General features: G+C 42.1%; 1 protein-coding gene and 1 long non-coding RNA gene across 4 annotated transcripts in view; one reads left to right on the forward strand and one right to left on the reverse strand.

The window, feature by feature from the left end:
• The window catches only part of LRCH3 (leucine rich repeats and calponin homology domain containing 3), a 102,963-nt gene extending 97,827 nt beyond the window's left edge, over window positions 1–5,136 (forward strand). For all 3 annotated transcript variants that reach the window (XM_039487608.1, XM_039487609.1, XM_039487607.1), the window contains one exon: window positions 347–5,136. In XM_039487608.1, coding sequence (XP_039343542.1) covers window positions 347–472 — 126 coding nt within the window. In that variant the 3' untranslated portion in view covers window positions 473–5,136. The remainder of the gene's footprint in view (window positions 1–346) is intronic.
• On the reverse strand, window positions 1,026–10,047 carry LOC120371649. The gene is made up of 3 exons (XR_005584507.1): window positions 9,959–10,047; window positions 7,168–7,221; window positions 1,026–1,088 (listed from the first exon to the last, which is right to left on the reverse strand). It is a non-coding gene; the product is annotated as an uncharacterized LOC120371649 (long non-coding RNA).
• Window positions 10,048–11,178: the final 1,131 nt, after the last annotated feature.

Genomic DNA, 11,178 nt, shown 5'->3' on the forward strand with positions numbered 1-11,178 from the left:
AATCCAATTCTGATTTCATCAAGTGATGTCATTTGAGTGGGGTAAGGGCACTCTTCTCACCTGAAAACAGTCCTTATTTGTACATATATTTTTCATGAGTGCTGATGAATAAACAAAATGATTGTCCAAGAGTTTGCTGGTTTGTTACCTTGGTGTCACATTTACAGCTGGCTTCTCCAGAGGTAAAGGTTTCTTTCCATAGATACTTTTGTTCAGGTGTCCATCCCATTTCATATTTCAGTCTCCTTCTGCTTGTTTAATTTGCTTTTTTTTCTTTTCTTTTCAGTTGAGTGGTTTTCATCCCTTTTCTTTGTTTTTGTCTTTTTGTTGTGTTTTTCCCATGTAGGAGCGATTATGTTTGCCTCTGCATATTTTAGAAGAGAAAGGTTTGACACAGGTAGCAGTGACAGTCCACGCACTTCTGGAGCTTGCACCCCCAAAGCAGCAGCATCACCACCTGTCTGCTGCGTAAAGATCTCCAGGACCTTTTGGTTTCCCTTGGCTAAGCAGAAGAACATGAAGACTTTACTGCTGGTGCAGTGTATCCAAACACACAGAGCTCTGTTCTAAAAAGGAAATTAGCTTCTGTGATTCCTGACAGGAATGTTTTGCTTCATTTCTCCACTTTTTTTGGAGATCACACCAGTTTCCATTTAATTTTTTACCAATATTTTTTCCCCTTTATAAAGTGAGGTTTTTCCTTGGGGAAAGTTCCTTTGTCTGGTTGTTTAGAAGCATCTGTTAAAACTGACTATGTAGATTTAGGGGGGTTATATATACAGTTTGAAAAACTGTAAGATTCCTGCTAGGATGTAGTTCCAAAGGGGATGCTTCCATTGAACACAGTGATGGAGACTGCTTGTCCTCCCCATGAGTCCCAGAGAGAGTTTTCCCTGCTTCTAAGAAACGCCAGCTCTTTGCAGTGCATATAAGCATCACAGGTTAAGACTGTGTTTTGAAGCTGATGAGTCTCAGTTTTTCAAAGCAAGACTGAAAGTGATGCTTTAATCTGTGTTGGCATGTCCTCAATATTCAAAAAATATAGATAGCGCTGGTTTTTTCCAGGGAAAACATACTGCTTGTTACCCCTATAAGTAACACACATTTCAGTGAAAGATACTAAACCATAACTGTTCAAATAGTTTTATTAAACAAATCAAAATATTTGCTGGCTTTAAGCTTTAAATTGGTTATAAATCTCTCCTTGTATTGGAATCTTCCCCACTTCAGTGGGAAACATCTTACCACCTTTCATGCCTTCTCCTACCCATCATGGGGACTTGGTTACTAAATGGTAATGTTAAGTTGGTCTATGGCTTGTATCTGCTGCAAATAATGACTGAAGATTTTCCTATGGAGAATCATGTACCTATTTTCATTCCAGTGCAAATAATCATAAGCTATCAAACCATCCATTAGAGATTTGTTACCCAATTCTGTTTTCAGTTGAAAACACACAACCACCCCCTTACACCAGTGAAGACCCCAGTTATGAAGGAACAAATTATTGTAGGAAAGAATGAGATTATTGAATTCCCGGAGTGGTTCTGTGTGTTGGCATAACGCTCAGCTTTCAAAGAGCCAGTCTTTTGCAACAGGAAATTTCTGTGGGTGGGTTTGACAGAATGTGTTGTTAAAGCATGTTTTCTTGTAGTTCATACAGTGCTGTAAGCTGCCTTTACTCCCCTCCGCCTATCTTCTTTTCCCCAAAAAGTGGAAATTCAAAATATGTGAACAGGAAACTGAAAATAAGGTATGATGTTACTTTAAAGGTGATTGGCAAAGTCCAGACTCCCTGCTGCCTTGGCCCCCTGACTAGGCTGCCATCCAGCTCTGCAGTAACTTAATTTTTTTATATAGTAACATTTTAAAAATCCTGTTCTCCCACAGTGAAGTCCTCTTGCTATTCCCTGGGGTATCCCAGAAGACACCTCTGCCATTATCATGGGTTGCACAGGGTGTGAATGAGACTTCCAGTCTTTGTGGTGTTCCATTCTGGGGTATTGTTAGTGAACCAGTAATACCAAGAGGGGATGAAGTGAGCAGAAGGGAGGGAAAAAAGGTTAGTTAAAAGTTTTCTTTGCTGTAACAAGCCTGGTCATGGGAACATTTGAGCACAGAAGTCTGGGCTTAGCTGAATTTTCCCTTTAGATTTGTCATTCCATTCTCACCCTGATTTGTTTGCATAATAATTATTTCATGGTAGCTTGTGGTAACTGTTGTCTCAACGATTTCGCATAAGGACATATTTTGCTTCATATTGGTGTTGACACCACAGATCACACCATAAGTCTAGAAAAACACGTGAAGGATATTTAAACTAGAGGCGCACAGTTCATAAGAGAAAATATTTTCATAATGTGGAAGTGGCTGCCTTGGTTTCGGGAAGATCGGAGGGTGCCGGTAACATGCATCATTAAAAGGAAGGGGACAGCTCGGTGCAGGTACACCTTCCCCCCGCAAACGGTGCAGGCTGTGTGCACAGCACCTTGCTCCAAGTGAAGGCTTGCAAAGGACAGAGCTGCTCCTTGAAGGATTCTGTGTGTTCCTTCTTCTGCAAAAGGCACAGGTCACTTGCCAGTTTAAAGAAGTGTAAATGGTGGATTCTCTGCAACTTGAAGACTTTAAAGCATGATTTGAGGACTTCAGTAACTCAGCCAGAGGTTAGGGGTCTCTTTCAGGAGCGGGTGGGTGAGGTTCTGTGGCCTGCGACGTGCAGGTCAGACTAGATGATCATGATGGTTCCTTCTGACCTTAAAGTCTATGAGTCTATGGGGCAGTGAAAGGAGACCATTTGTTGAATGGGGGATGGCATCTCACTGCTGACACTATAGAATAGTGGTGCCCAAACTTTTTCATGACCTCCCCCGCCCCCATCCCCTGAAGCAGTGGTGCCAGTTCAGATATTTCTTGGGAGGAGGGAAGATTTTTTTCAACCCTGTGCTGCCCGGTCCCACAGCCAGCCCTACTCCCCCATCACCCACTCCCCAGGGTACCTGGGAGGGAATTGTCATTGCAACGTGGAGCAGGCAGAGCACACGGACTGGGCACTCCGCCCCATCAGTGGTGGCAGCACAGACTCCCCGTCCTTCCCCAGTGCTGCAGCTCCCTGTCAGGCTGGGGGGGCTCATTTCAGCACTGCCAGCCCTTGGATTCTTCTGCCAGCAGCCGAGACTAGTCTTTCTGCAGCCAGCTCCATGCACCCCAGGATGGGACCATCAGCAGCTTCTCTGCCTCCCCTCCCTGCTAGCTCGAGGCTTCCAGCAACAGCAAGTGGATATGCCAGCGGTTCTTGCTGGAGGGCCCAGCAGGCGGAGTGTGACTGGGTGCCGCGCATGTCCCCTCCAGAGTCCCTGCCTCCCTCACGCTGCTGCTTACCCCTTCTCCCTGATGGCTCAAAATCTTGCAACCCTCTGTGGTTGCGACCCCCAGTTTGGAAAATTCTGATATAGACAGTTCTGCCATAGACCATATATGCTTCCTTATGGGTTGTCTACAAATCATTGTTAAGGGGAGTAACAAATGAATCTGAATTCTCAGTACTAGATACTTTGCATTCTGTGTACCTGGGTATTAGGTTTTGTTTAATAGATCAAGAGGAGCATGCAATATTTAGATGTATTCACCGTAAGAAATCTGTTAAACTTAATGTGGAATTGTGAGAGTCTGTTTTTTGCTCCAGCCCAGCTTCCCAGACTTACAGAAACTGACCGTAACAGCACTCATGTTGGTAGAAGTTGGACATTTCATAAATGTTAATTTTTGGAAAACTAACTATTTGGAGTTTGAGCCTGACTTTCAGTGAATAGCCACTTCTCAGTGTGTCTTGTAAAATAAGCCACTGTCGCACACAAATGTGTGCAACCGAATTTTACATCAGCAACTATGCTTGTATGCCTGGTCAGGTGTATGCTCCTATTTCCTTTACAGTTCTAAACAAACATTTCACTCGAGCAAGTACACATTTGTGTGGCCATATTAGTTTGACTCTTCAATTTTCTGTTTTTGTGCTGGCAAACACTAAACGTTGACCAGACATTAAGGATGAAAATCCAAATCTGAAATTTCAAGATATGGTTTATTTGTGATGTATTATACCAAAAAACACTTCCATTTTCTGTTGTAATTAAATGGGTTGGGATTTTTTGGTACACCTCTACCCTGTTATAACGCCACCCGATATACACAAATTGGGATATAACACGGTAAAGCAGCGCTCTGGGGGGGCGGGGCTGCGCTCTAGTGGATCAAATCAAGTTCGATATAACGCGGTTTCACCTATAACATGATAAGATTTTTTGGCTCCCGAGGACAGCGTTATATCAAGGTAGAGGTGTATATTTATGTGCAATTTTTGTTATATCCAGTGAAAAAATATTTTAAAGAAAACGCATTGTATTTCATTTTGTGTGCTAAAGCAAGAATCAATTGTGGGCTTGCCCTTTTGGGGCGTTTGTGTTGGGGAAAAATCCATTTCAGAGTGTAGCACTTGCTAGTAGGTTTATGTTAACTCCACTGTGCTATGACCCTACACAAACCTTGCTAAGCACTGAAGAACACTGAGGATCAAGAATGTTATGAAATAGACATTGAAGTGGCACTGGCACTTAATGGTCCTTGATGGTGTTGAAATGATCTGGTCAGGAAATAGGGGATTTTGATTTCTACTCCTTGGGAGCTAGCGACGAGAGAAACTTGTTCGGAAAGCCCCTTCCTGGCTGGTTTATTAAATTCTCGACAGCGTTTTACAGCACTGAGAACACTTCTGTTGCTCTTAGCAGTGACGTGATAACTGGTGATTTTTAATCCTTTTATGACTTTAAATGGTTCTTTGACATTTTGGTTTTAGAAGCAGAGGAATTCTAAGGTGGATTTAAACCTATAAAAAAATATTTTGTATAGATACTGTGTTTTACAAACAATCTAATTTTGTTTCTGAAAACCTTGTAAACGTGTAATTAATAGAGTAAAGGATTTTTAAAGCTCCGCCTATACTTGTATGTCTGTAAATACATTCCATAATTTCTAAGACTGTTAAGTATAAATATGCCCAGAATATTGTGTATGTTATTTTAAATTGCCTGTTTGCTGCTAGTTGTGTGAACTTCTAGCACACTGATAATATAAAACCAAATACCTGGGTAATTTGAAATAAAGTTTTAAAACCTACATGAACTGAAATATTTCTTCCTCCTTATATTTCTATATTTGCATCAGTGATTGTCAATTCCTATGTATCAAGTGTGTATTTACTTTCTGAATTGTCATATTTATTAAGAGAACGGATGTTTTTTCTGGTCGTCTTAGGAGCTTGGTGTAGGAAAAATTGTTCTTTCAGCATAACGACCGAAGGGCCAGAGAAGGAGACGGTGTATGTTTGCACTCAGTATGTTTCTTTCAGCAGATGTAATCAGAACCTGTTTCTCTGCAGCCTTTCTAGCTCCTGTCCCTGTGAGTAACTATAGTGTTCCTCAGAATCAGCTCCCCTGTTCATTCGTAGAAGTTAGTGGTGGAAAATACTTTTTAGGTCACATGGGCTGTTAGCCACAGCCAGTGCACAGCTGCTCTCTGTATTACGTTCTCATGTTATTTATCTTGTCTAGTTTTCAGTTCTGTGAAGTTTGCACTAGTCTTCCCCTCAATAATAGGAAAGTTTTTCTGATGGCACAAAATGTTTGTTCCTCCTTTCCTCCCTCCCTCGTAACTAGAGTTTACAGCAAACAAGTGAGAGGCCTAAAAGTTGCTAGCAGCCACAGAACTTCTTACCTTGCTTCATACATGCTGCTCTCCCTCCCACCCCACCTCCGGTTGGTCCACAGTGCTACCACAGCGGCCGTGTCCCCCACTCCAGGTCCACTCTTCAGATCCCTTGACCAACGGCCTCTTGACTTTTGCATCAGTTTTCAGGCTCCGTGTTTTCACCCTCAGGACCCTGTACAGCTTGGGTCCGGCCTCCCTCTGCTCTGCCCCAGCCTCATGACTTAATCACCCCTTGTGTGATCTTCTCTCAGTCAGTCATAGAGCTTAAGGCCAGAAGAGACTAACCACCAGATCATCTAATTTGACCTCCTATACCACAGTCCATTCTTCATGCTGTCCCTGGCCCTCTATACTTGGCATCTCTTCTTGACTGCCCTACGAGGCTCACACCTGTTCCTCTGTGTGCCTCCTTAAAACGCACTTCCTCCAGAAGGCCTAGTCCCCCTTCCACATGGAGAAGCTTTAGTTTTGGATGCCTGATCTTCCCCTGCAAAATCCAAACAAAAATGGTGACTGTACTAAGAACCATGCGAGACTCCATCTTTCACTCATGCAGCTCTGTTGCACTCTATTTCCTTGCATTTTGACATGTAATATTGTACGACTTTCAAGGCAGGTGCTTTATCTTCTGTCCGTCAGGCATCCATCTTATTGGTGGGGCTATAGACAAGTGGTGGTGAAGAGGTTCCTTAGAGTTCACAGGCAGAGTTGGCTATAAATTAAAAACTCAAGGATGCACCAGTTGTAGATTGTTCTAGGTGAAGCGTTGACAACCTTTTCCCAGCAATAATGAGCCTTCCTCTCCTTGCACCAAGAACTTCTTGGCTTCGTTGCTTTTTAAACCTTTTAATTTTTTTGATGAACTTTAATACTGAGCCAAGCAACAGAATTGGCAGCCCTGAAGAGCGAAGTCCTCCATTTTTATCTACAGCTGAGTATTGCAGGTAAGCAGGAGTAGTGTAATCTTCCCCTCTGTGTCCTGGTCTTCCCTCAGACCTGGGGAGCCATTGCTGGGCTGAGAGAACGGTTGACATTCCGTTTAGTCCTTGACGGCTCTGCTGAGTTGTAACAGCCTGTATGGCTGCCGCTTGGTGGTGGTGGTGGTGTTGTGCCATAGATACCTCTCTGCTGAGAACTACACGGAGACCTTCCATGTCATTTTATATAGCTCACTGAAAAGTCATTGTACGGTAACTTTCAGCTGCTTACTAAAGTAGGCTGAATTTGATTAAGTAGCCTAAAAATGACACTGCCTGTCCCATGACTAATACCATCCTGAGCCATTCGGCCACTGATTTGCTGTATGACGTTGGGCAAGCCGCTTCACTGTGCTTCAGGTTTCACATCTGTAAAAAGTGGGTAATACCCAGCTCAGTAAAGAACTTAGAAATTACGGGATTTCCTGACCTTAGTCCTCTGCCTCAGTCACCGATTCTGATGTGGATTCTGTTTCCATGGCACCTGTGTAATAATAATTTAATAGTAACAGAATTACTGGCTGCTTTGTGAGAAACATGCAGCCTTATCAATTCATTTCCCGGGTTTTTAACAGTTGTTGTATTTTTAAACTCTGTGTTCAGAAATATACATTCAAATTAGGGCTGTTGATTAATTGTAGTTAACTCACGCGATTAACTAAAAAATTAATCGAAATTAAAAAAATTAATCATGATTAATCACAGTTTTAATCGCACTGTTAAACAATAAAATACCAATTGAAATGTATTAAATATTTTGAATGTTTTTCTATATTTTCAAATATATTTCAATTACAACACAGAATACAAAGTGTACAGTGCTCAGTTTATAGTCGTTTTATTACAAATATTTGTACTGTAAAAATTATAAAGTATTTTTCAATTCATCTCATAAGTACTGTAGTGCAATCTCTTTATCATGAAAGTGCATCTTACAAATGCAGACATCTTTTGTGACATAACTACACAAAAACAAAACAATGTAAAACTTTAGAACCTACAAGTCCACTCAGTCCTACTTCTTATTCTGCCAATCGCTAAGAGAAACACGTTTGTTTATATTTATGGGAGATAATGCTGCCCACTTTTTATTTACAGTGTCACCTGAAAGTGAGAACAGGTGTTCGCATGGCACTGTGTAGCCAGCATTGCAAGATATTTATGTGTCAGATGTACTAAACATTTCTATGCCCCTTCATTCTTCAACCACCATTCCAGAGGACATGCTGCCATGCTGATGATGCTTGCTAAAAAAAAAAAAATGTTAATTAAATTTGTGACTGAACTCCTTGGGGGGAGAATTGTATGTCTTTTACCCACATCCTGTCATATATTTCATGTTATAACAGTCTAGGATGATGACCCAGCATGGTGTTCGTTTTAAGCATGCTTTCACTGCAGATTTGACAAAACGTAACGAAGGTACCGATGTGAGATTTCTAAAGATAGCTACAGCACTCAACCCAAGGTTTAAGAATCTGAAGTGCCTTCCAAAATCTGAGAGGGACGAGGTGTGGAGCATGCTTTCAGAAGTCTAAAAGAGCAACACTCCGATGCGGAAACTACAGAACTCAAACCACCAAAAAAGAAAATCAACCTTCTGCTGGTGGCATCTGACTCAGATGATGAAAATGAACATGCGTCGGTCCGCACTGCTTTGGATTGTTATCGAGCAGAACCCGTCATTAGCTTGGATGCATGTCCCCTGGAATGGTGGTTGAAGCATGACGGGACATATGAATCTTTAGCGCATCTGACATGTAAATATCTGGCAACGCTGGCTACAACAGTGCCATGTGAATGCCTGTTCTCACTTTCAGGTGTTGTTGTAAACAGGAAGCAGGCAGCATTATCTCCTGCACATGTAAATAAATTTGTTTGAGCAATTGGCAACACAAGAATAAGACTGAGTGGACTTGTAGACTCTAAAGTTTTACGTTGTTTTATTTTTGAATGCAGTTTTTTTTGTACATAACGCTACATTTTTAAGTTCAACTTTCATGATAAAGAGATTGCACGACACTACTTGTATTAGATACATTGAAAAATACTATTTTTATTTTTACAGTGCAGATAGTTATAACTATAAAGTGAGCACTGTACACTTTGTATTCTGTGTTGTAACTGAAATCAATATATATGAAGATGTGGAAAACATCCAAAAATATTTATATAAATGGTATTATATTATTAACATCACAATTAATAATTATTTTAATCACGATTAACTTTTCTAATAGTTTGACAGCCCTAATTCAAATCACTAATATGTGCCTGCAGCCTTAACACCTGCCTTATAGTCTGTTAAGGTGTTAAGCTTATTAACATCTTTGTCAGTGGAAGACAGTCACCAGAGAAAGCAGCATGTTTTGTGCATGGCAGATAGGCACGAGAGTGCAGAGGCCAACAATTGTTAAATATGTATTGTATGGACTTGAACAGCTTGATTCTGCAGCTGTTTCATGGCACAAGGTACCCGATGGCTGTAAAGCATATGGGTTTGTTTAGGGATTATGGAGAAGCTGCTTGTATCTTCTAAATTCCCCTGTCTACAGTATTTAATTAAGCACCTTTAGTTGCTATTGATGCTTAGAGGCAAAACAGTCTTTTAGCTTAGTCACCAGTTCAAAGAGCGATACTGCTCCATTTGCTCTCTATTGGATGATACTTGGGCACGCTGGTCCTCTGAGCCGCAAAGCAGCATCCCTTTCACGTCTCCAATTAAAATCGCAGGGTCTGAATTTTTTCCAACAAAATTGAAGAGGTCATTTTGGTTTTGAACCTTCTTTGCTGGAGTTGTAACCTAGCAACATTTGGCTTTGACGCTTGGGGGAAACTTTAGCTTCCCCTAAGGAGATTCACTATGACATATCAGACAGTCACTGTCAGGGAACTGAAGCTGTTAAGTCCCCGCAAATCTACCTTGAGGCAAATCTTCCAAATATGGAACTTAATAGAGAATCATTCCACAAACCCGCGTCACTAATCTTAACCCTCAGACCCAGAACTTCCTTCCCTCCAAATTACTGGGAAGTATCTAAGTCCGGGCCTGCGTGTGATGCAAATGCGCAGCCATCAAAACATCTACTCATCTTAGTGGCACCTGGTGGCCCTCTGGTGCTACTATCTTATTTTTTGCCAAGCTGCGCACACATCTAGGTTCCGATGCCAAACTCCACCAAAATGGCTACTTTTCTGGGCAGCTCAACTTGTCCACTTACCCATTTGACTTTCCTCTGGGTCTGTTTCACCAAACACTGGGGAAGTTCAGTGGGTTTCCTGTTCCACAGCCTTACCAAAGGACAGCGGGAAGCCGGGGGGGGGAGATGGTTCACAACTCAGAACAGCAAGCCGTGAGGAATGAGCTCGCCCTCCAGATTTTCTCTCAGAAAGAGACGGGGCAGATGTGACTCAAGTACTGCCATCGGGCATGGAGGGAGGGTGCCCTGGCGGCTCTTAAGTTACTTTGGAGCGGGGCACTGTCCAGCAGGATATCATCTCTGAAGCTGGGAAGGCAGCTGCTTTGAGGAATTTGTAAGAAGCCCTGTCGGAGCTTGAGCTCTGTTCCTCTCCTGTTAGACGTGGATGACAGTAACCTCCCCCTACAGCCCTATGACAGTGCTTCAGCCCTCTCTGCCACAGTCTGTCCCGGTTCTCCCTTCCAAAGAGTGCAGAATGGCTAGGCAGCCGCCCTGGGGGGCTGCTAAGCATTTGGCTAACTGGAAGAGATGCTTGACCGTTAAATGTATAGAGGACGTCTTAACTTTCTTTACATTTTCTGCCTTTTATACATTAGAAACATATGAATGTAAAGGCTGATCTCCCCTGCTTTTGGTGGACCTCTTGCAGCTCCTTGTGTATTGTGAGCTCCGACACCAGCAGAGAGGTAGGAGTGTTGAGTTATTAACAAAATCAAGTGATTTATAAACGCTAACAAGGGTAAAACACCCACTTCTAAGCAGTCTGACTAAAGACCCTTTCTCCTCTCGTTTGTTTCATTTTCACTCTTTAATTTTATTAGTTTTCCAGTTACCATGGAGTCTCCCAGGGTATGTCTGATAAGAAACAGCAAAGTGTGGGGAGAGGATGCTTTTTTGATGAAAACCATCCAGGCCCCATTTACCCTCCCCAAATGAACACAAACCCAGTGTTATTGTTCCTTTAACTGACATTTAAAATGTCCTCCTAATTTCAGAAACAAACGAATGTTATAATTGGAGTGGATTCTGGTATTTACGTATGTTTTCCCTTTTGAGACATAGTCAGAACCATTTCACTAAAAGTGATAACTGGATAATTTCATAACCACCATTCCTGCCTCCTTTCCAGTTTGCATCGTAATTCACTGCAGCTGGGTCACACAAACGGGGGCTTTGCATGTATTTACATTTAGCACCTACCATGTGATATCCACTGGCTTGCAGCGTCCCCCACTACAGTA

The sequence above is a fragment of the Mauremys reevesii genome, linkage group 9 (assembly GCF_016161935.1).
Source record: "Mauremys reevesii isolate NIE-2019 linkage group 9, ASM1616193v1, whole genome shotgun sequence".
Taxonomy (NCBI): Eukaryota; Metazoa; Chordata; order Testudines; family Geoemydidae; genus Mauremys; species Mauremys reevesii.